This window comes from Hyla sarda, chromosome 2 (genome assembly GCF_029499605.1).
Source record: "Hyla sarda isolate aHylSar1 chromosome 2, aHylSar1.hap1, whole genome shotgun sequence".
Taxonomy (NCBI): domain Eukaryota; kingdom Metazoa; phylum Chordata; class Amphibia; order Anura; family Hylidae; genus Hyla; species Hyla sarda.
The window spans coordinates 315,626,325-315,652,496 of record NC_079190.1 but is presented as its reverse complement, the minus strand read 5'-3'; the positions used below and the strand labels follow the sequence as shown (position 1 = coordinate 315,652,496).

The following is a 26,172-nucleotide window of genomic DNA, read 5'->3' as shown; positions in this document are numbered from 1 at the left end:
CAGCATATTTACTGAAATCAAAATTTCAATCAAACTTTTACCACATTTTAACTTTTTAAACATTTTAACAGGTCACATTACATTTTAACATAGGACTCCTTATTTGATAGCAGCTTCACAAGTCTTACATCCATTGAACTTCAGCCTCCCAGAGCTGCTGTTTGGATGTAAACTGCCTCCCACCCTCATAGATCTTTTTCTTGAGGATTCTCCAAAGGTTCTCAATAGGATTGAGGTCAGGGGAGGATGGAGGCCACACTATGACTTTCTCTCCTTTTAATCCCATAGCAGCCATTGATGCAAAGGTATTCTTTGCAGCATGAGATGGTGCATTGCCATGCATGAAGATGATTTTATTACGAAAAGCATAGTTCTTCCTTCTGTACCAGGGAAGAAAGTGATCAGTCAGAAACTCCACATACTTTGCAGGGGTCATCTTTACACCTTCGGAGACCCTAAAGGGGCTGACCGACTCTCTTTCCATGATTCCGGCTCAAAACATGACTCCACCACGCCTTGCTAATGTCGCAGCCTTGTTGGAACAGGGTGGCCGTCCACCAACCATGCACTATTCCATCCATCTGGCCCATCCAGGGTTGCACGGCACTCATCAGTGAACAGGACTTTTTGAAAATTAGTCTTCATGTAGTTTCTGCTTGTGAGCATTGGTTAGTGGTAGAATAGAAGGTGCCTCTGGAGTCCCATGGACATCAAGATGTAGAGTCCTCCAGAGTCTTGCAACTGTGTATAAGAACAGTTGAAAGACTCTGGAGGACTCTACACATTGATGTCCGTGGGACTCCAGAGGCTCCAGCTGCTTCAAATAACTGTTTGCTGCTATGTAATGGTATTTTAGCAGCTGCTCTCTTGATCTGATGCATGGATCTGGCTGAAATCTTCCTCAATGTGCCTTTATCTGCATAAACCCATCTGTGCTGTGAATCAGCCAAAAATCTTTTAATAGTGCGATGATCAAGCTTAAGTTTTCGTGAAATATCTAATGTTTTCATACCTTGTTCAAGGCATTGCACTATTTCACTCTTTTCGGCAGCAGAGAGATCCTTTTTCTTCCCCATATTGCATGAAAATGGTGCTCTGCTTTATAATGTGGAACAACCAGCTTTACTAGTTTTTCCTTAAATTGGGCTCACCTGGTAATCTAATTATCACAGGTGTCCGAGATTGTTTTCAGTGATCAAAAGAGCCCTGAGACACAATGCCATCCATGAGTTAAACTGAAAAGCAAAATATTTAATATTTGTGATACTTAAATAGAATTTGCATAATAATTTGGAACAGGGTGTATATATACCATTACAATATTGTGGAAAACTGTTGTTCAGTCATGGCATGGCAGTGTTATTCACTCACAGTATGGCAGTATTGTTCTTGTCTGGAATGGCAGTGTTTTTTAGTCACAGTATGGGGGTATTGTTCTGTTCTGGCATGGCGGTGTTATTCTGTCATGGTATGGCAGTGTTATTTAGTCATGGTATGGCGGTATTTTTCTGTTCTGGTACGGTGGTGTTATTCAGTCATAGTATGGTGGTATTGCTCTGTTCTGATATGGTGATATTATTCAGTCACGGTATGGCGGTATAGTTTTGTTTTGGTCTGGTGTTGTTCAGTCATTGTATTACGGAATTGTCCAGCTCGGGTGTGGTGGTGTTATTTAGCATTGTATTGTGGTATTATTGACAAATAAGTGGTATAACACAGTCAAAGGCCATGTTTACATATTGTACAAAAATACATTTTTTAGACCAAGAGCCAAACCCCAAAAGATTGGAGGGCGGCAAAATTAGGTTTTGCCTAGAGTGACAAAAACCATTGCACCAGCCCTGGTCCATGGGACTGTAGCCAATCTCACTGGACATGGGTACAAGAGGAAAATTGATGAGGAAAAGTGAATCGACATATAATATGAATGGTAACCAAAGAACCCAAAACAAATTCCAAAGAAATTAGAGATGAACTTCAAGTAGACTTAATAGAAGACAACTAAGGAGGACACCACTGTTGAAAGCAAATCATAAAATGTGACCCTGAAATTTGCATAATGCATAATAACACAGATTGCACATCAGCATGTCACAAAAGCTTCTAGGATAATGTCCTTTAGACAGATGAGATAATTGATTTTTTTTTGATAATTGAATTTTCAACAGAAAATTCACGTGAACTCTATGTTCGCAGATGCAAAAATAAAGCCCACAAAGAACACTGTACCTATTGTAAAGCATGGAGGATGCTTGGTTATGTTGTTATATATTTGTAACTGCATAGCTGCATCTGGCAGAGGGTGTCTTGAATCTTTACAGGGTATAATGAAATCTAAATACTTTTAAGGCATTATGGAGATGTGCTGCTCAGTGTCAGAAAGCTTGGTCTCAGTTGCAGGTAATGGGTCCCCAACAGCATAATAACCCAAACCTCACAGCTAAAACGTAAAAGAATGTCTAAGAGCAAAACATTGGACTATTCTGAAGTGGCCTTATATAAGCCCTGATCTGAATCCTACTAACCCCTTAAGGACCAAGCATTTTTCAGTTTTTCCTCCTTAAATTTTAAAAATCATAACCCTTTAAATTTTGCACCTAAAAATCCATATGATGTCTTTTTTTTTGCACAACCAATTCTACTTCTACGTTTTACCCAAAAATCTACGGCAAAACGAAAAAAAAGAATCATTGTGCGACAAAACTGAAGAAAAAACACCATTTTGTAATTTTGGGGGCTTCCCTTTCTATGCAGTACATTTTTTGGTGAAAATGACACCATATCTTTATTCTGTAGGTCCATACGATTAAAATCATACCCTAGTGGTGGTCTCAAGCACATAGTGGCAGTAAAATTGACCATACTTCCTAAATTGTCTACTTTTTAAAAATGTTGCCTGTGCGAGTTCCGTTGCCTGCCTTGCGAATGTTCCAATCAGCTATTTTTCGTTTAATCTGGGATGGTGAGAGGCATCGCCTCCCGGTGTTGGTTATGTTGGCGAGTAGGCACATGGGGGTTTGTCGGTACCAGAAGTTGCTAAGTATTACTGGGCTGATCATTTGCGCCATCTAGCTTCTTAAGCCACATATCACATATATAGCCATTGGATGGAACTCGAAAAACTGTGGCTAGCACTGATCCATCCAAATATGTTCCTCTGGAGTTCCTCCCTCCTGCAGTCCCCCCTGGCCCCTTATTAAGACCTATATCCTTCTCCAGATATGTTTGGGGGTATTGCTCCAGGAAATTCCGGCTTTTCTCCCGTGTCTCCCCCTTGCAGTTTTTCTTTTACCATCCAGCTTCCCCCTCGAGCCTCATCTCCATTATGGTCAGGGAGTGGGGAGGTAGGGTGCTCTTTTGTTGGGCCGACTTAGCTAACCCCCTACTGCCGTCCTTTGAGGACTTAGTTTCCTGACACGGTCTTCCCTCCTCCGAACGACTTCATTATCTCCAGCTCAGGAACTTCATGTCATCTGTGTTGGGAACTCATGTGGTCTTCCTGCCTATGTCCTTTGAGCGATTATGCCGCTCGGGGCCGCAGACGAAAGGGCTTCTCTCTGACATTTACTCTATTATTACTGCCCCCCCCCCCCCCTGATGGGACTACCCCATCTCACCGGTACATGAGTCGTTGGGAGGAGGTTTTGAATGTCAATATCACCCTACCCCAATGGCAGATAATTTGGCAGCGGGCATCTAAAACTTCCATTTGTACAGCATATAAGGAAACGCAATTTAAGATGTTAATGGGATGTACCACACCACTGCGCTGCTTAATAAATTGAACCCAAAAATTCCCCCTCAATGCTGGCATTGTGGAATGGGGCTGGGCACGGTCTTTCACATATTCTGGTCCTGTCCTGTGATTGTTCCTTATTGGGAAGTGGTGAAAAAACTGATACTGGTAGTTCTAGGGGCCCAGGTCCCCTTGGAACCCCTGGTCCACTAAAATCTTACCCAAACAGCCATTTAAGTTGTTCATGCACATGGTCTTAGCGGCTAAAACTATAATCGCAAAATGCTGGAAGCAACCCCTTCCTCCATCTGAGATTGATCTGGTGGCGAGAATCAGGGAAATACATTCTCTTGAATATCTTACTGCCTCTCTTAATTACTCTTTACCTCTCTTCCTGTCTGTATGGGAGCCCTGGGATAGGTTTCTGGATAGGCAACCTCCTTAGCTTCCCCACTTCTTAATCTGCTTTTCTCTCCCCTCCTTTCTAACCCTCTTTCCCTACCCTCCATGTCACCCTAGTGTCCTCCTGTCGTTGTCCATGTTTGTTTTGTCCGGTAGAGATTTGTTCTTGTCTATTTTGTAGGGGCCTGACAAAGGGCCTTTTGGCATTTACTCAGGATATTTTCTAAAGTCTATGCACTGACAGCTGAGTATTGTATGAGAGATATCATTGAACTTGCTTACTCAGGCGTCTCACTTACTGCCTGCTATTTTCCTGGTATCTGTTTATGATTCACACTTCGTACTAGAATGTACTTTGCGTTGTTTTGAATTTGTATTGAAAAAAAAAAAATGATACCCTACTTATATAGGTTTGATTTTGTCGTACTTCTGGAAAAAATCATAACTACATGCCCAAAAATGTATATGTTTAAAATTGTCATCTTCTGATCCCTATAACTTTTTTATTTTTCCACGAACAGGGCGGTATGAGAGCTAATTTTTCGCCATGATCTGAAGTTTTTATCGGTACCATTTTTGTTTTGATCGGACTTTTCGATCGCTTTTTATTAAATTTTTTATGGTATAAAAAGTGGCCAAAAATACACTATTTTGGACTTTGGAATTTTTTTGCACGTACGCCATTGACAGTGCGGTTTAATTAACGATACAGTGCATAGTGAAGATATCCGGCCCCCTTTCGACCTTTTGCCACATTTCAGGCTTCAAACATAAATATATGTAATTTTTTGTGAAGAATCAACAACAAGTGGGACACAACCATGAAGTGGAACAAAATTTATTGGATATTTCAAACTTTGTTAAGAAATAAAAAAACTGAAAAACTATTCAGCCCCTTTACTTTCAGTGCAGCAAACTCTCTCCTGAAGTTCAGTGAGGATGTCTTAATGATCCAATGTTGACCTAAATGACTAATGATGATAACAGAATCCACCTGTGTGTAATGAAGTCTCCGTATAAATGCATCTGCACTGTGACAGTCTCAGAGGTCCGTTTAAAGCGCAGAGAGCATTATGAAGAACAAGGGACACACCAGGCAGGTCCGAGATACTGTTGTGGAGAAGTATAAAGCTGGATTTGGATCCAAAACGATTTCCCAAGCTTTTAACATCCCAAGGAGCACTGTGCAAGTGATAATATTAAAATGGAAAATGGAAGGAGTATCAGACCACTGGAAATCTAGGAAGACCTGGCCGTCCCTCTAAACTTTCTGCTCATACAAGGAGAAGACTGATCAGAGATGCAGCCAAGAGGCCCATGATCACTCTGGATGAACTGCAGAGATCTACAGCTGGGAGACTCTGTTCATAGGACAACAATCAGTCGTATACTGCCCAAATCTGGCCTTTATGGAAGAGTGGCAAGAAGAAAGCCATTTCTTAAAGATATCCATAAAAAGTGTTGTTTAAAGTTTGCCACAAGCCACCTGGGAGACACACCAAACATGTGGAAGAAGGTGCTCAGGTCAGATGAAACCAAAATCGAGCTTTTTGGCAACAATGCAAAACGTTATGTTTGGCGTAAAAGCAACACAGCTCATCACCCTGAACACTCCATCCCCACTGTCAAACATGGTGGTGCATGCCCAATTTTTCAGATTTTTATTTGTTAAAAAACTTTGAAATATCCAATAAATTTCGTTCCACTTCATGATTGTGTCCCACTTGTTGCTGATTTTATATCAGACAGGAGGCTGGTATCAAAATGCATCTTCCTTCTTAATTAAACTCACTAGCAGAAAGAAATGCAAAGTAACTTTAACACTGAAAGAAAAAAACCTGGATGCAGGTCACCTAGCAACCTGACCGCACCCTAATCATCATTCCCACCAATCCCATCCAACTTGCTCCCTATAAAACTGGCTCCGGCTCCACCCTCATCCTCTTTCTTTCTGCTCACTAGCTGCATACCAGATAAGTACAAAAAAGTATAGGTAAAGGTTCAGCTCACCATAAGCAGCATGCAGACCCAGATCACAATGAACTCAGCACACCTTCCAGCGGAAGCCACGGAATGAGCAAGGGCCGTGTTCCCAGGTACAAAGGATGAAGACGGACCATGATTAAGACTTGTTAACAAGTCGAAACGCGTTGGTGCGTTTCGTTTGTGCTTTTACCTCATTCTTTTTTTTCTACTTTGGATTTTAATATGATTCATTAAAGTTACTATTTTTATCCAGTCCTGGGAGCCGGATTTTCCTCATTTTTGCTTCATACCAGATAAGTACCCTGAGTGCTCAATTTCTATTTAGTGCTTACTGTGAGGCCAAGTTTGTTTTTTTCTTTCTTTTACCCCTTGGTGTACTTGGAACTCTGGTTCCAGGTTTTTTTTCTATTCTGTCGTTTTTTTTTGTTTTTTGTTTCTGTCCCCAGCGTAGATACTGTATACGCCGGGGCTTATAGGTGTTTTTATCCCCTTTTGTGTCTCCCTTCCCGTGGGTCAGCGCGCGCTCCGGTTTCTCCCGGTCCCGCGCCTCGCCTGATTGCGGTTTTGTTTTCCCCGTTGTCCCTGGTGTTCCCTGTACTCACCGCCATTTCTGGTGACGTCAGGGTGCTGTTGTCCGGGCCCGCCCTTCTTATCGGCCTGAGCGCGAATCTCTGTGCTAGCCACGCCCCCTCCCCTCTGCTCGGGTAGCTGCGTTCCGGGCCTCGTTTTGACAGCAGCGCCGGCAAGAGCGCTCTGCAGCGCTGTCGGCGGCAGGGACCTGTAGGGAGAGTGGTGATTTATTGCTCTCTCTACAGGTCCTTGGCTGTGTAAGATATATATTTTGTATGCACTTATTATAATTGTTCTGCTACACTGTAATTTAGTACTGGGGTGTGTGGGGACCATCTTACCCTCTCCCCCCTCCCCCCCCCCCCCCCCCCGTTTTCTATTTGAATTAAAGTTTGCTGTTTTTTCTTTTCTCCACATATCCTTGGGTGTCAGTTTTTTCCCACCTTTCAGGATTTTTTCTAATTATGTCTATTGACAAAGGTACCGTGACCCTGGGGGAGGGCCCCAATAAAATGCAGCAGACGGAGTCTATGTCTACGGATCAAATAACTGCGCTGGTCAATCAGTCGGTGCAATCGGCCTGGACATCGGCCAGGTCATTCCTGAATGATGTCATAACTAATTCTGTGTCGGTGGTGATGCCGAGTGCTCGTCGCGATGTATATGTCCCTCAACCTACCGTTTCTAGTTTGGAGATGGTTGACGCAGGAGCTTCTAGCTCAAAAAGACCCGGCAAGTCTGACCGGAAGAGAAACCACACATCGGACTTTCAGACCTCTCCTGTGGCGGGAGATTGCATAAATAATCAAGCCAACCCCATATCTGGGGGCGATGACCAATCGTGGGGAAAACGACCCTTGCACAAGGAAGATGTCCTTGTGCATAAGGCCGCTAGGGCGGCTAAACGGGTCAAGCCCAACCCTTTTGTGGACGATTCTGAGGTGGACTCAGAGATCGAGTCGGTGTTGTCCAAGTCTGTTGACTCTGGTGATGAGGAGGAAGCTGACTACGAGGAAGAGGGAAAGGCCCTCCACGACACCGCTAATGAGGGCGTAGTTTCTCCCAATGCTATCCTTGATTCCCAGGGCGTGCCATTCTTTGACCCTGAGGACATTAAGCACCCACGGCCTGGGGAATGGACCCCCATTCCGGAAGGGGCCAAATACTTGGAGGCCTGGCTCCGTAAACCATTGGGCAAAAGTAATCGCAATAAACTCTGTGCGGAGTGTCCTCGGCATTCCCTGGCCAATCAGGTGGCGGTTACACCCGAATTAGATCCTATATTGGTCAAATATCTGATGAAGTCGGGAAAAAACCCGAAAAAAGGGATTGACCGCTCTTTTCGGTCGGTCCAAGATAAGTTGTTGGACCTCCTCGGTCCTATCACCAAGATCCTTAACATGGTGGAGCGGGCCGTCGCCTCTGGCGAACAGGTAGATGCAGCGACCCTGAAAGGGTGGGCGGTCGGAGCTGCTTGCCTTTTAGGCAATGCAAACTCTGCCGCGTCGGCGGAACGCCGACAGTCCATTCTTATGCGCTTGGACCCGCAACTCTCACATTTAGCAACAGAGGAACCGGGCCCTTCCGCTGAGGGGCTGTTGTTCGGGGATTCCCTGTTAATGAATATTAACAAATTTGTGGGTTTGTTCTCTGGCCTTGATAAAGCCCAAAATTCCCTAAAAAAGAATCTTGGGAACAAGGTTTTCGGAAAGGCTGGAAGGGGTAGGGGTCGCCCTTCCGGCCGTGATACCTACTTTAGACCCTATCATAGAGGTACGGGGCAGTATGTCCAGGACCGGTCACAGACCCCGATGGTTGCTGCAGCAGTTGCCCCCGCACCGTTCTCTCTATCGAGAGAGAGGCCCTGGAGGGCTAGAGGTGCCTGTGGATTCCTGAGAGGCAGGAGCGCAGGTGGGTCTGCAATTCCCAGTCATGACACATATACCTGTGGGGGGCAGGATTCGTTTTTTTTACAAACGCTTGTTCCCGGATTACGGTAGATCTGTGGGTCCTTCAGGTGGTGTCGGGTTATACCATAGAGTTCATGTCCACGCCGATTCAGCGGCGTGTTCCGGGACCTCTCCATTTTTCGAAGGCAGACAGGTTATTGGTTCAGGTGGAGATCGAGGATCTATTCCTCAAACGAGCCATACATCCGGTAGACGAGTCTTCACCAGGTTTTCTCAGCAATATCTTCTTGGTGAAGAAGAAGGATGGCGGTCATCGACCGGTCATAAATCTAAGGGACCTGAACGAGTACGTACTATATCGCCACTTCAAGATGGAGGGCGTTCATCTTCTCAGGGACCTATTGCTCCCAGGAGATTGATTGGCAAAAATCGACCTAAAGGACGCGTACCTCACGGTACCGATTCATCGGTCTTCTCAACCTTTCCTCCAGTTCAGGTGGGAGGGCAAGACATTGGAATTTTCTTGTCTCCCGTTTGGTCTGTCGTCCGCCCCATGGTGTTTCACCAATCTTTTGAAACCGGTTGTGGCGTGTCTGCAAAGTCGAGGAGTGAGATTGATCATTTATCTAGACGATATATTGATCATGGCTTGCTCGTACGATCAGGCTCGGATTCATGTGGGCTGGACCACGTCCCTGCTCCGAGGAATTGGGGTTTCTCATCAACGAGAAAAAAATCTGTCCTTGTTCCGGCCCAGGAGATGGAGTTTTTAGGATTTGTGGTGAATACAAGGTTGGCGACCTTGAGTCTGCCCAACAAGAAGCTTGCGATGCTCCGCAAGGAAATAAGGAGTTTGTTACGCAAGGAGATGGTGACTTTGAGAGCGGTGGCTCGCATTGTGGGCCTGTTGGCGGCCTCGGTGCAGTCGATTTTTCCGGCGCCGCTTCAGTACAAAGCACTGCAGAGGTTGAAGAATACTCATTTGTCAGGCGGCCGGACGTACGAGGCCCTGGTCCCTCTGTCGCAGGAAGCACGAGAGGAATTACGGTGGTGGCTTCGGCATGTCCAGGATTGGAATGGGAGGACAATCTTCAATTCCAAGCCGGATTTGATTATAGAGTCGGATGCCAGTCTCGAGGGGTCGGGAGCCTGGTGCGGGTCGTCCAGTACGGGGGGGTGGGGGGATGGGGGGTTGGGGGCAAATGGTCCCCGATCGAGGCGCAGTTACACATCAACTGCCTGGAGTTATTAGTGGGTACATTCGCTCTGCGCAGTTTCGTGCCCCGACGGAGAAATTGTTGTGTGCTCATACGCATGGACAATATCTCCGCTGTACGATATGTCAACCGTTTGGGGGACACCAGGTCGAGACAACTGTCGGATCTGGCGAAAGAGCTGTGGATTTTCTGCCTGGAGAGGAAAATTTTTCTTCAAGCAGAGTATTTGCCGGGCGTTTCCAATTCAGTTGCGGATTGGAATTCCAGACACCTGGTGGACGGAAGCGACTGGACCTTGCATCCGGTAGTTTTTCAGGCTATCCAGACCTTATGGGGGCCACTTGCGCTGGATTTATTCACATCGCGGCTCAATCACCAACTGCCCAAGTTTTTCAGTTGGAGGCCGGATCCGGAAGCGTTGGCGACAGATGCTTTCCTACAGTTTTGGCCTCGGGGGACGCTGTATGCGTTTCCCCCATTCGCCATGATTCCCAGAGTGTTATGGCAAACGGAGTCGCAGAAGTCGACTCTGGTTCTGATTACTCCATGGTGGCCGAACCAGCTGTGGTTGCCACAGGTCTTGGGGATGACCATAGATCACCCAAGGATTTGCCCGCAGTTTCCATCGATTCTGACGGGTCCGGTGGGGGAGTTGCACCCGCTGGTGCTGACAGATCAATTGCCTCTGGTGGCTTGGAAGATCTCGGGGGTTCCCTCTCTGATAGAGGTTTATCGCAGTCAGCTAGGGACCTCATTCGGGAGAAAATATGGATTTTATGAAGACAGGAGGCAAGTATCATCCCTCCCTGTTTATCCAACCATGTCATGGTATGTGTTTTGTTCTCTTTCAGGTTATTGACCGTTATGTCAGGACGAGTTGGGGTTGCTGATCTAGTCCTTTCGTTTGGACGTCTGTTCTACGGTTGGAGTTGAGAAATTTAGTTTTCTCCTGAATGGGAAGTTTCGTTGCTTCGATTGGAGCTGGCCGTGTCATGATGAGGTTGACCGAAGATGTTAATTCCGTTAAAGTTGTTCATCATGCACCGTGTTATGCCATGGACTGTTCGCTTAAAGAAAGAGGATGAGGGTGGAGCCGGAGCCAGTTTTATAGGGAGCAAGTTGGATGGGATTGGTGGGAATGATGATTAGGGTGTGGTCAGGTTGCTACGTTAAAGTTACTTTGCATTTCTTTCTGCTAGTGAGTTTAATAAAGAATGAATATGCATTTTGATACTCGCCTCCTGTCTTCATAAAATCCATATTTTCCATCATACCACTAGGAAAATCCTAAATTCTTCACAAAGATTACAGTTTTATATCTTTATGTTTGAAGCCTGAAATATGGCAAAAGGTCGAAAAGTTCAAGGGGGCCGAATACATTCACTATGCACTGTATATTTTTATGGTTCGGACATTTCCGCACGCAGCAATCCCACATATGTTTGTTTTTATTTTTATTTACACCCTTTTTTTTAAATGGGAAAAGGGGGGTGATTCTGATTTTTATTAGGGAAGGGATTCTGGAGGTCTGGTGTGGAGCTGGGGTGAGTCCTGACCACTGCATGTATATGTTGCTACACTCTTCTATCTGTTCATCTTATTCTTTTGAGGTCATTGGATTTATACCGTTATTGATGCACAATTGCACTTTACTTTTCAAGTTATATCCTTGCTGACTTTTGTGTCATTTCTACTATGGAGCTACACAGCCCCTTAAAGTAATCTACCTCTTGACACTACAGCACTTTTGCAGATACTTTGATTATATGTGTGCATGTTATATGTGTCTTTTTATCTCTTTTCACCTATTTATTCCTGTAGCGTTATTTACTCTCAGACATACTGTCACGATGCCGGCTGGCAGGAGGTGGATCCTCTGTGCCAGAGAGGGATTGGCGTGGACCGTGCTAGTGGACCGGTTCTAAGTCACTACTGGTTTTCGCCAGGGCTCGCCGCAAAGCGGGATGGTCTTGCTGCGGCGGTAGTGACCAGGTCGTATCCACTAGCAACGGCTCACCTCTCTGACTGCTGATGATAGGCGAGGTACAAGGGAGTAGACAGAAGCAAGGTCGGACGTAGCAGAAGGTCGGGGGCAGGCGGCAAGGTTCGTAGTCAGGGTGGATAGCAGAAGTTCTGGTACACAGGCTTTAGACACACAAAACGCTTTCACTAGGCACAAGGGCAACAAGATCCGGCCAGGGAGTGCATGGGAGGAGGTTAGATATAGTCAGGGACCAGGTGGAAGCCAATTAAGCTGATTGGGCCAGGCACCAATCATTGGTGCACTGGCCCTTTAAGTCTCAGGGAGCTGGCGCGCGCGCGCCCTAGAGAGCGGAGCCGTGCGAGCCAGCACATGACAGCAGGGGACGGGAACGGGTAAGTGACCTGGGATGCGATTCGCGAGCGGGCGCGTCCCGCTGTGCGAATCGCATCCCCAACGGCCATGACAGTGCAGCGCTCCCGGTCAGCGGGACTGACCGGGGAGCTGCAGGGAGAAAGACGCCGTGAGCGCTCCGGGGAGGAGCGGGGACCCGGAGCGCTAGGCGTAACAGTACCCCCCCCCTTAGGTCTCCCCTTTTTTTTGTCCGGTGACTGCCTCCCCTGGGATGAGGACACCGGGAAGGAATGGATGGTTTCCTCAATGACAGGCAGTACAGCAGGAGTAGGAATGGGGAGGGAGGGCAGAGGGTGAAGCTTGGCACGGGGCATGGAGACACAAGGACGGGAGCCATGAGGGGACACAGAGGCTTGCCTGAAGGGACTGGGAGGGGGGGAGAGGCATTTTCTGTGGCAGGCAGAGTCCCTAACGACCTTAGGGGGACCGGATACAGGAGGAACCACAGGGTCACGGCAGGGAGTACTGGGAACTGGTTTAAGGCAGTCCTTGGAACAAGAGGGACCCCAACTCTTGATCTCCCCAGTGGACCAGTCCAGGGTTGGGGAATGGTGTAGAAGCCAGGGTAGTCCAAGGAGAATTTCGGAAGTGCAATTGGGAAGGACCAAAAATTCAATTTTCTCGTGATGAGGTCCGATGCACATTAGGAGGGGCTCCGTGCGGTAACGCACGGTGCAATCCAACCTGGCTCCGTTGACCGCGGAAATGTGGAGTGGCTTGACAAGACGGGTCACCGGAATGCGGAATTTATTCACCAAGGACTCCCGAATAAAATTCCCAGAAGCACCAGAGTCCAGGCAGGCCACGGCTGAGAGGGAAGAGCTGGCTGAAGAAGAAATCCGTACAGGCACCGTGAGACGTGGAGAAGCCGACTTAGCATCAAGAGACGCCACACCCACGAGAGCTGGGTGCGAGCGTGCGTTTCCCAGACGTGGAGGACGGATAGGGCAATCCACCAAGTAATGTTCGGTACTGGCACAGTACAGGCAAAGATTCTCTTCCTTACGGCGATTCCTCTCTTCCAGGGTCAGGCGAGACCGATCCACTTGCATGGCCTCCTCGGCGGGAGGCCTAGGCGCAGATTGCAATGGAGACTGTGGGAGAGGTGTCCAGAGATCTAAGTCTTTTTCCTGGCGGAGCTCTTGATGCCTCTCAGAAAAACGCATGTCAATGCGAGTGGCTAGATGAATGAGTTCATGCAGATTAGCAGGAATATCTCGTGCGGCCAGAACATCTTTAATGTTGCTGGATAGGCCTTTTTTAAAGGTCGCGCAGAGGGCCTCATTATTCCAGGAAAGTTCAGAAGCAAGAGTACGGAATTGTACGGCGTACTCGCCAACGGAAGAATTACCCTGGACCAGGTTCAGCAGGGCAGTCTCAGCAGAAGAGGCTCGGGCAGGTTCCTCAAAGACACTTCGAATTTCCGAGAAGAAGGAGTGTACAGAGGCAGTGACGGGGTCATTGCGGTCCCAGAGCGGTGTGGCCCATGACAGAGCTTTTCCAGACAGAAGGCTGACTACGAAAGCCACCTTAGACCTTTCAGTAGGAAACTGGTCCGACATCATCTCCAAGTGCAGGGAACATTGCGAAAGAAAGCCACGGCAAAACTTAGAGTCCCCATTAAATTTGTCCGGCAAGGACAGGCGGAGGCTAGGAGTGGCCACTCGCTGCGGAAGGGGTGCAGGAGCTGGCGGAGGAGATGATTGCTGCTGAAGTTGCGACTGAAGTTGCTGCACAATGGTGAATACTTCCGACAGCTGGTGGGTTAGATGGGCGATCTGTCGGGATTGCTGGGCGACCACCGTGGTGATATCAGAGATATAAGGCAGAGGGACGTCAGCGGGATCCATGGCCGGATCTACTGTCACGATGCCGGCTGGCAGGAGGTGGATCCTCTGTGCCAGAGAGGGATTGGCGTGGACCGTGCTAGTGGACCGGTTCTAAGTCACTACTGGTTTTCGCCAGAGCCCGCCGCAAAGCGGGATGGTCTTGCTGCGGCGGTAGTGACCAGGTCGTATCCACTAGCAACGGCTCACCTCTCTGACTGCTGATGATAGGCGAGGTACAAGGGAGTAGACAGAAGCAAGGTCGGACGTAGCAGAAGGTCGGGGGCAGGCGGCAAGGTTCGTAGTCAGGGTGGATAGCAGAAGTTCTGGTACACAGGCTTTAGACACACAAAACGCTTTCACTAGGCACAAGGGCAACAAGATCCGGCCAGGGAGTGCATGGGAGGAGGTTAGATATAGTCAGGGACCAGGTGGAAGCCAATTAAGCTGATTGGGCCAGGCACCAATCATTGGTGCACTGGCCCTTTAAGTCTCAGGGAGCTGGCGCGTCCCGCTGTGCGAATCGCATCCCCAACGGCCATGACAGTGCAGCGCTCCCGGTCAGCGGGACTGACCGGGGAGCTGCAGGGAGAAAGACGCCGTGAGCGCTCCGGGGAGGAGCGGGGACCCGGAGCGCTAGGCGTAACACATACAGTGTACCATTACCAATGTCAGGACTTTACCCCAGTATCCCTATGTGTTTTATATGTACTTTCTCCTCTTTTTGTGTTCCCCTGTATGGTTTTTTAACTTTTTGATATGCCAATAAAGATTTGCTAAATCATTTTCATTACAACTTGTGTGTGGAGGGTTTTTTCCGTGCGGTTGCATGTATATAGGTGTATATATTGTATCGTCCCAAACACCTCCACTATAACTGTATTTGGAGACGATTTTGGGGAAGGGCTATATAGGTTAATTTTTATTAGGGAAGGGGTTAAATCACATTTATTAACTTTTTTTTAATGCAGTGTTATAGCACCCTCTAGTGGCTATAAAACTGCATGCACTGATCTCTTACACTGTTCAATGCATTGCCATAGGAATGTTTTCTGCACTTGATTGCTCAAGCCTGGATTTCAGGCTTGGAGCAATCAAATGCCAATCAGACAGCCGGGAGCAAGGTAAGACACCTCCCACTGTCCTGTCAGCTGTTCAGGACGCCGTGATTTAATCGCGGTGATCCCGAACAGCTCCGCTGAGCTAACAGGCCGCGATCAACTTTAATCACGGCGTCTAAAGGGCTAATACCGAACATCAGCCCGATCGGCGATGTCCGGTATTAGCCGCGGAAACATGAAGCGCGCTCAGCTTCTGAGCGCGCTTCACCGATCGGGAGCCAGCCACAGGACGTAAATATATGTCCGTGGTCGTTTATGGGTTAAACGTTTCATTTTCTGCAGACTTCACATGGTACATCTGTGGGAGGAGCTGAAGCATGCAGTCTGGAGAAGGCCTCCTCAAGATGGAGCAGTTTGAGGAGAGGGCCAAGATACCTGTAGACAAGTGCAGAAGTCTCATTGATGGTGACAGAAATCACTTGATTGCATTGACCTCAAAAGCTTGTGCAACAATATATTACGTTTGGGGCACCATCATTTTTGTCCAGACCAGTTTATTATTAGTTTTTCTAAATAATTCTGTTAAACCACAATTCAAAAGCAAAGTCTGATTTTTATCAGTTTTCAGTAAATTTTCAGTAATTTTTTTTATTCACTATTACTTTTGTTAGTTTTTTGAAAGCTATTTCAAGGAGCATTGTGGGTGCAATACCTAGCAACACCGCTACAAACAGTTCTAAAAGGGCTAGAAGTAGTTAACAATGAAGAGACAGCAGCACTTGCATGAGTGCAACAGCCCCTTCCAAAAGCTAAATAGCAGGGATGCTGGGTAAAGCCCATCTTCAGGAGAAGTCATTAATTTCAAAAGCCCTGATAAGCCCTTTAACCCCTTAAGGACCAAGGCCATTTTCACCTTAAGGACCAGGCCAATTTTATTTTTGAGTTTTCGTTTTTTCCTCCTCGCCTTCTAAAATCCATAACTCCTTTATATTTCCATCTACAGACCCATATAAGGGCTTGGTTTTTGCGTGACCAGTTGTACTTTGTAATGAAACCTCATTTTACCATAAAATGTACGGCAAACCCCCCCAAAAAAAATTTAGGGAGGAAATTTAAATGAAAACCACAATTTTGCGCATTTTGGAGGGTTTTGTTACACTTTGCGGTAAAAATGGTGTGTTCTTTATTCTGTGGGTCAATACGATTAAAATGATACCCATGGCTAGATACTTTTATATTAATTTTAAAAAAATCTAAAACTTTTTGTACAAAATCAGTAATCAAAAATTGCCCTATTTTGACCACCTATAACTTTTTCATTTTTCCGTATATAGGGCGGTATGAGGGCTCATTTTTTGCGCCGTCATCTGTACTTTTGATTGATACCACATTTGCATATATAAAACTTTTAGATAATTTTTTATAAATTTTTTTTTATAAAATGTGAAAAAAGCTGCATTTTTGGAAGTTTTTAATGTTTTACGTTTACGCCATTCACCGTATGGGATAATTAACATTATATTTTGATAGTTCGGACATTTACACACGCGGCGATACCAAATATGTTTATAAAAAAAATATTTACGCTTTTTGGGGGTAAAATGGGAAAAACTGACAATTTTCATTTTTATTGGGAGAGGGGATTTTTCACTTTTTTTTACTTTTTATTTTTACACTTTTATGTTACACTTTTATGTCCCCATAGGGGACTATCTATAGCAATCCTTTGATTGCTAATACTGTTCAGTGCTATGTAAAGGACACAGCACTGATCAGTATTATCGGTCATCTTCTGCTCTTGTTTGCTCGATCGCAGACCAGAGCAGAAGAACCCGGGAGATGGGCGGAGCCAGGTGAGGGGACCTTTGACCGCCATGCTGGATGATCCGATCGCTGCGGCAGCGCTGCGGGCGATCCGATCATCCATTCAAAGTACCACACTGTCGCAGATGCCGTGATCTGTATTGATCACGGCATCTGAGGGGTTAATGGCGGACATCCGCACGATCGCAGATGTCAGCCATTACGGGCTACTAGCAGCTGGAACCTGCCGTGTATGACGCGAGCACTGTTCCAATGCTCGCGGTCATATAGGACGTAAATGTACGTCCTGGTGCGGGAAGTCCCGCCAAACCAGGACATACATTTTCGTCCGTGGTCGTTAAGGGGTTAAACCTGTTGTTTTACCTTTCTTTATTTTTTTTTATAAGAGCTAACCTTCACGTCTGTTGTGGCCTAAATATCTTGTCTATGAGCAATCTGGCTGCCAGAAACCACATTGGCCACTTTTTGTCTCCCTTTAGAGTCTACCTCCATTCTATTTTTGTGGCTACCAAGCTTTCCTTACACCTTAATACCCTGCTTTAAAGGGGTTATCCAGGAAAAAACTTTTTTTAATATATCAACTGGCTCCAGAAAGTTAAACAGATTTGTAAATTACTTCTATTAAAAAATCTTAATCCTTTCAGTACTTATGAGCTAGACAGAAAAGAACAACCTTAACTTCACTGTACTGAAAGGATTAAGATTTTTTAATAGAAGTAATTTACAAATCTGTTTAACTTTCTGGAGCCAGTTGATATATAAAAAAAAAGTTTTTCCCTGGATAACTCCTTTAATGACCCACCTACAGCCCAAATTTGACTGTGTGTCTTCAACACTAATCCTACCATGAGTAGAGCATGCTTCTTCCCCTGGTACACACAATCCTTTTAATGGTTCCCAGTAAGCTCTGCTACTTTGCTACGAAGGTCAAATATTTTCCTGGGCACTACAGTAAGTTACCAAGTGTGTTATAAACATAAATACATTTATAAACTAAACTAGTTATTTACTGCTTGTCCTGATTATGGTCAATAATACCTTGCATAACATTTTTCTAATACTAATACTCTCCACCTGATCCTAATAGTCAGTTTATGTCCTCTAAATACACCAGGTTCTTGTTGATAAGTTATACAACCATTTTTACTGCTATTTACTTTAACTGTAATCAGAATTTATTACAACATCATATTTCAGGTTATTTGTACGGACTAAACTCATTATTTACTGCTTGCCATGATTATGGCCAATAATACCTTGCATAAAATGTTTCTGCTTTCTATCTCTCCTGATGATCAGGGTTGTGCTTAACCCCTTAAGGACTCAGCCCATTTTGGCCTTAAGGACTCAGACAATTTAATTTTTACGTTTTCATTTTTTCCTCCTCGCCTTCTAAAAATCCTAACTCATTTATATTTTCATCCACAGACTAGTATGAGGGCTTGTTTTTTGCGCGACCAGTTGTCCTTTGTAATGACATCACTCATTATATCATAAAATGTATGGCACAACCAAAAAACACTATTTTTGTGGGGAAATTAAAACGAAAAACGAAATTTTGCTAATTTTGGAAGGTTTTGTTTTCACGCCGTACAATTTATGGTAAAAATTACATGTGTTCTTTATTCTGAGGGTCAATACGATTAAAATGATACCCATTATTATATACTTTTATATTATTGTTGCGCTTAAAAAAAATCACAAACTTTTTAACCAAATTAGTTCGTTTATAATCCCTTTATTTTGCTGACCTCTAACTTTTTTATTTTTCCGTATAAGTGGCGGTATGGGGGCTCATTTTTTGCGCCATGATCTGTACTTTTTTTTGATACCACATTTGCATATAAAAAACTTTTAATACATTTTTTATAATTTTTTTTTTAATAAAATGTATTAAAAAAGTAATAATTTTGGACTTTTTTTTTTTTTTTCGTTCACGTCGTTCACCGTACGGGATCATTAACATTTTATTTTAATAGTTTGGACATTTACGCACGCGGCGATACCAAATATGTCTATAAAAAATGTTTTTTACGCTTTTTGGGGGTAAAATAGGAAAAAACGGACGTTTTACTTTTTTATTGGGGGAGGGGATTTTTCACTTTTTTTTTACTTTTACTTTTACATTTTTTTTTACACTTGAATAGTCCCCATAGGGGACTATTCATAGCAATACCATGATTGCTAATACTGATCTGTTCTATGTATAGGACATAGAACAGATCAGTATTATCGGTCATCTCCTGCTCTGGTCTGCTCGATCACAGACCAGAGCAGGAGACGCCGGGAGCCGGACGGAGGAAGGAGAGGGGACCTCCGTCCGGCGTTCTGAATGATCGGATCCCCGCAGCAGCGCTGCGGGCGATCCGATCGTTCATTTAAATCGCGAACTGCCGCAGATGCCGGGATCTGTATTGATCCCGGCACCTGAGGGGTTAATGGCGGACGCCCGCGAGATCGCGGGCGTCGGACATTGCCGGCGGGTCCCTGGCTGCGATCAGCAGCCGGGATCAGCCGCGCATGACACGGGCATCGCTCCGATGCCCGCGGTTATGCTTAGGACGTAAATGTACGTCCTGGTGCGTTAAGCACCACCGCACCAGGACGTACATTTACGTCCTGCGTCCTTAAGGGGTTAACCCCTTAAGGACTCAGCCCATTTTGGCCTTAAGGACTCAGACAATTTAATTTTTATGTTTTCATTTTTTCCTCCTCGCCTTCTAAAAATCATAACTCTTTTATATTTTCATCCACAGACTAGTATGAGGGCTTGTTTTTTGCGTGACCAGTTGTCCTTTGTAATGACATCACTCATTATATCATAAAATGTATGGCGCAACCAAAAAACACTATTTTTGTGGGGAAATTAAAACGAAAAACGCAATTTTGCTAATTTTGGAAGGTTTTGTTTTCACGCTGTACAATTTCTGGTAAAAATGACATGTGTTCTTTATTCTCTGGGTCAATACGATTAAAATGATACCCATTATTATATACTTTTATATTATTGTTGCGCTTAAAAAAAATCACAAACTTTTTAACCAAATTAGTACGTTTATAATCCCTTTATTTTGATGACCTATAACTTTTTTATTTTTCCGTATAAGCGGCAGTATGGGGGCTCATTTTTTGCGCCATGATCTGTACTTTTTTATGATAACACATTTGCATATAAAAAACTTTTAATACATTTTTTATAATTTTTTTTTTAATAAAATGTATTAAAAAAGTAGGAATTTTGGACTTTTTAAATTTTTTTTCGTTCACGCCGTTCACCGTACGGGATCATTAACATTTTACTTTAATAGTTCGGACATTTACGTACGCGGCGATACCAAATATGTCTATAAAAAATGTTTTTTACGCTTTTTGGGGGTAAAATAGGAAAAAACGGACGTTTTACTTTTTTATTGGGGGAGGGGATTTTTCACTTTTTTTTTACTTTTACTTTTACATTTTTTTTTACACTTGAATAGTCCCCATAGGGGACTATTCATAGCAATACCATGATTGCTAATACTGATCTGTTCTATGTATAGGACATAGAACAGATCAGTATTATCGGTCATCTCCTGCTCTGGTCTGCTCGATCACAGACCAGAGCAGGAGACGCCGGGAGCCGGACGGAGGGAGGTGAGGGGACCTCCGTGCGGCGTTATGAATGATCGGATCCCCGCAGCAGCGCTGCGGGCGATCCGATCGTTCATTTTAATCGCGAACTGCCACAGATGCCGGGATCTGTATTGATCCCGGCACCTGAGGGGTTAATGGCGGACGCCCGCGAGATCGCGGGCGTCGGCCATTGCCGGCGGGTCCCTGGCTGCGATCAGCAGCCGGGATCAGCCGCGCATGACACGGGCATCGCTCCGATGCCCGCGGTTATGCTTAGGACGTAAATGTACGTCCTGGTGCGTTAAGTACCACCTCACCAGGACGTACATTTACGTCCTGCGTCCTTAAGGGGTTAAAGGGGTACTCCGGTGAAAACCTTTTTTTCTTTTAAATCAACTGGTGGCAGAAAGGTAAACATTTTTGTAAATTATTTCTATTAAAAAATCTTAATCCTTCCTGTACTTATTAGCTGCTGAATACTACAGAGGAAATTCTTTTCTTTTTGGAATGCTCTCTGATGACATCACGAGCACAGTTCTCTCTGCTGACGTTATTATAATAATAATAATGCTTTATTTATTGTTGCCCTTAGTGGGATTTGAACCCAAGTCCCCAGCACTGCAAGGCAGCAGTGCTAACCACTGAGCCACCATGCTGCCCTTAGCATACATCTGCTATGCATGGTTGCTAAAATGGACAGAGATGTCAGCAGAGAGCACTGTGCTCGTGATGTCATCAGTGTTCCAAAAAGAAAGGAATTTCCTCTGTAGCATTCAGCAGCTAATAAGTACTGGAAGGATTAAGATTTTTTAATAGAAGTAATTTATAAATATGTTTAACTTTCTGCCACCAGTTGATTTAAAAGTAAAAAGGTTTTCACCGGAGTACCCCTTTAAATTGTATTTTGCAATGGCATACTAGGTCTACTTGTGATATTGCTTTACTGTACTTGAGACTCATTATTTTTTCAGTGTTGCATTTCCCACACAACTGTTTCAGAAAATTTTGTTAGACATGAAATATTTACCTGAAGCTAATGTGAAGTCCGTGGTTTGGACTCATTTTCACCGGCTGATTAGTAGTTCCAATAATGTAAGGGCTGCAAGTGAAGTTTACAAAGCAAAAGGTTACAACATTCAGAATAAACTCAAACTGTTTTCGTATTAGAAATTTTTCCTGATATGTATTACATTAGGAAGAAATACCGTATTTATCGGGGTATACCACGCACCGGCCTATAACACGCACCCTCATTTTACCAAGGATATTTGGGTAAAAAAAGTTTTTTACCCAAATATCCATGGTAAAATGAGGGTGCGTGTGTGCATGTGTATACCCCGATATACCCCCAGGAAAGGCAGGGGGAGAGAGGCCGTCGCTGCCCGCTTCTCTCCCCCTGCCTTTCCTGGGGTCTAGAGCGCTGCTGTCGGCCCTTCTCACCCCCTGGTTATCGGCGCCGCTGCCCGTTCTGTCCCCCTGACTATCGGTGCCGGCGCCGATAGCCAGGGGGAGAGAAGCGGCGCCGACAGCCAGGGGGAGAGAAGGGGCAGCGGCACCCATTGCCGGCGCCGCTGCCCCGTTGCCTCCCCCCATCTCCGGTGGCATAATTACCTGAGTCGGGTCCGCGCTGCTCCAGGCCTCCGTCGTGCGTCCCCAGCGTCGTTGCTATGCACGGCGCGGCGCTCTGACGTCATGCGCCGCGCCGTTCAGCGCATAGCAACGACGGAGGCCTGGAGCAGCGGAGCAGCGCGGACCCGACTCAGGTAATTATGCCACCAGGGATGGGGGGAGGCAACGGGGCAGCGGCGCCGGCAATGGGTGCCGCTGCCCCTTCTCTTCCCCTGGCTGTCGGCGCCGCTTCTCTCCCCCTGGCTATCGGCGCCGGCACCGATAGTCAGGGGGACAGAACGGGCAGCGGCGCCGATAACCAGGGGGTGAAAAGGGCCGACAGCAGCGCTATAGACCCCAGGAAAGGCAGGGGGAGAGAAGCGGGCAGCGACGGCCTCTCTCCCCCTGCCTTTCCTGGGGGGGTATCGGCGTATAACACGCACACAGACTTTAGGCTAAAAATTTTAGCCTAAAAAGTGCGTGTTATACGCCGATAAATACGGTAATAAATATATATTTTTCCATTAAAAGTAAAGAATATTTGTTTGACAAAATACAGTGTATGCAAAAAAAACTTAACATTTAAAATAAAAAGTAATGGTAAAAAACAAGGATACGCTCAGATTACAGTTGTTTATCTGTTCTTTTCTTTTAAAATATACATCTGTTGTTTGCTGACTATTCTTTGAAAGTCACATGCATGAGGTGACAGATTCAGTGAGTTATGGTCATTTCTATTTCGCCACCAAGTCAAATTCCAACTAATGTTCCCTGCAATTTGAAAGATTGTGGACTCTAACGTCATAGCTCATACATTCTACATGCCTAAAATTTGGTAAAATATTATCTCAGATCAACAATTACACACACAGTATGATTAATTATATAGCAGAAATGAAGGCAAAATGAAAAACCAATGTGAGAAAAAGTGCACCAATGAATTAATAGCTTATTGAACCACCTTTAGCATCAACAACATAATTTTTTTCCAGTACATCTTTTTCAGTCATTTACTTTATTCTGGAGACATTTTGGCCTACGCTTCTTCTATGTTGCTTTAGTTCATTGAAGTTTGTGGGCCTTTGTTTATGTACAGCTCACCTAACTCCTTAAGATTGCAGGGCACGCCCTGCGCCTGCTCCCGGTGTTTAAAGCATGCTCAGGAGCTGAATGCGCTTCAAACCCGGTTGGTCCTGGGCAATTGGAGGGGATGTGATTCTATATTTCTGCGTATGCATTCATGTTATTCTGTCCTAAGAATGTATCTAAACCATTTTTGAAACCCTCAACCATTCCTGCTGTGACCAGTTTTTGAGGTAGACTGCATATAAATGCACACTTTTTATGGTAAAGAAGCATTCATACCCCTAAAGACTAACCTTTTCTTCTCCAGACGGAGGAAGTGCCCTCTTGTATTTGAGGCGGTATTACCTGGAACAATTGTTTGTATGGATCATTTATATACTTAACCCCTTAAGGGCCAGGCCAATTTTCGTTGATGCACTTTAGCATTTCCTCCTCTCTCTTTAATAGCCATAACTCCTTTATTTAATCTACACACCCATATAAGGGCTTATTTTTGTGGGACCAATTGTACTTTGTAATACAGTGATCCCTCAATTTACAATTGCTTCAACATACAATAGTTTCAACATACAATGGTCTTGTCTGGACCATTGTAGCTTGAAACCAGACTCAACATACAATGCTACAGATGGTCCAGATCTGGGAAACATGTCAATGGCTGGAAGAATTGACCAATCTGAATGGGCATTCACTGGTAAAAAAAACCTGTATTACTGAAGCATATGCACTGAATTCCTGTCTGGTAGTGCCACCCTACAGTACAGGGAGGCACTACATGTTCTGTACTCTTAACCTATGCCACAGTTAGCTGCTCCTTTAGAGACTAGGTGAGGGCAGCTCCCTGTTACTTTTTTAGGACATTGGGGGGAGATTAATCAAAACCTGTCCAGATGAAAAGTTGCTGAGTTGCACATAGCAACCAATCAGATCGCTTCTTTCATTTTTTTAAAGGCCTGTGAAAAATGAAAGAAGCGATCTGATTGGTTGCTATGGGCAACTCAGCAACTTTTCCTCTGGACAGGTTTTGATAAATCTCCCCCATTGCATGTACTGTACAGGACCCTGAAGAAGCTCCTGTCCTTTACATAGACAATGATTTACAGCTCCCAGCAGATCTTTCTTAATTTTATATGTAAGGACTTGCTTTATATATATATATTCGTTATCTACTTATTTTTCATAATCCTCACTTTATCCTATTTTTGGATGACATTTTGGTGGCTTCAGAACCAATTACCAGATTTCCATAAAGTTATGGTCTCAACATACAATGGTTGTCCTGAAACCAATTAAAGGGGTTATCCAGGAAAAAACTTTTTTTATATATATCAACTGGCTACAGAAAGTTAAACAGATTTGTAAATTACTTCTATAAAAAAATCTTAATCCTTTCAGTACTTATGAGCTGCTGAAGTTGAGCTGTTCTTTTCTGTCTAAGTTCTCTCTGATGACACGTGTCTCGGGAACTGCCCAGTTTAGAAGCCAATCCGCATAGCAAACCTCTTCTATTCTGTGCAGTTCCCGAGACAAGCAGAGATTTTAGCAGAGAACACTGTTGCCAGACAGAAAACAACAACTCAACTTCAGCAGCTGATAATTATTGAAAGGATTAAGATTTTTTTTTTAGAAGTAATTTACAAATCTGTTTAACTTTCTGGAGCCAGTTGATATAAAAAAAAAAAGTTTTCCCCTGGAATACCCCTTTAACCCCTTAACCACTTAAGGACCAATGACGTCCTGGGACGTCATGGCACCCTGGGCCTTAAGGACCAATGACGTCCCAGGACGTCATGGCGTTTTCTGGTCCCTGACGCTTGCCGGGCAGAGATCGGAACCGGATGCCTGCTGAAATGCTTCAGCAGGCATCCAGGGCAAACGCCGAGGGGGGCCATGTAGGCCCCCCATGTCGGCGATCGCCACAAATCGCAAGGGAAATCGCCCTTGCGATCTGCGGCGATACCGGGCTGATCGGGTTACTTCCTCCCGCCCTGCCCCTGGAAGTCCGGAGAGGACGGGAGGAAGACCGGAGGACGGGGGAGTGCTGGGGCCCGGCCCCGGTACTTGCCTCGTCCCTGAAGACCCGAATCCCGGCGATGAAGACAGCGGCGGCGACAGGTGAGTGGATCTTCAGCCGTGGTCGGGCCCTTTACAGCAATGCACGTCGCCGTGAAGCGACATGCATTGCTGTATTGGGACCCTGTATACTACAACTCCCAGCATGCCCAGACAGCGCTTGACGTCTGGGCATGCTGGGAGTTGTAGTTTTGCAACATCTGGAGGTCCACAGTTTTGGGACCACTGTGCCCTTCCAGATGTTGCAAAACTACACATCCTCAGCATGCCCTTACTGTCCAGGCATGCTGGGAGTTGTAGTTCTGCAACATCTGGCCCTTCAGATGTTGCAGAACTACAACTCCCAGCATGCCTGGACAGTTTTGTCATACTGCGAGTTGTAGTTTTGCAACATCTGGAAGGGCACAGATTGGGAACCACTGTATTAGTGGTCAGCAAACTGTAGTCCTCCAGATGTTGCAAAACTACAACTCCAAGTATTCTGGGAGTTGTAGTTCGGCAACATCTGGCTCTAAAGATGTTGCCAAACTACTACTTCCAGCATGCCTGAGAATGTTTGGGAGTTGTGGTTTTGCAACAACTGGAGGCACACTGGTTGGGAAACATTGTCTGTTTCCTAACTCAGTGTTTCCCAACCCGTGTGCCTCCAGCTGTTGCAAAACTATAACTACCAGCATGCACTGATAGACTGTGCATGCTGGGAGTTGTAGATTTGCAACAGCTGGAGGTTCCCCCCCCCCTGTGAATGTACAGGGTACATTCACATGGGCAGGGGGCTTACAGTGAGTATCAGGCTGCAAGTTTGCAATGCAGCAAAGTTTGCGCGGCAGCTCAAACTTGCAGCGGGAAACTCGCTGTAATCCCCC

At 45.3% G+C, this 26,172-nt stretch overlaps 1 protein-coding gene across 9 annotated transcripts in view; it reads right to left on the bottom strand.

Moving 5' to 3' along the window:
- NAV1 (neuron navigator 1) overlaps positions 1-26,172 on the bottom strand; it is a 526,544-nt gene that overhangs the window by 33,279 nt on the left and 467,093 nt on the right. For all 9 annotated transcript variants that reach the window (XM_056557725.1, XM_056557730.1, XM_056557732.1 and 6 more), the window contains one exon: positions 21,567-21,638. In XM_056557725.1, the coding sequence (XP_056413700.1) occupies positions 21,567-21,638 (72 nt within the window). The remainder of the gene's footprint in view (positions 1-21,566; positions 21,639-26,172) is intronic.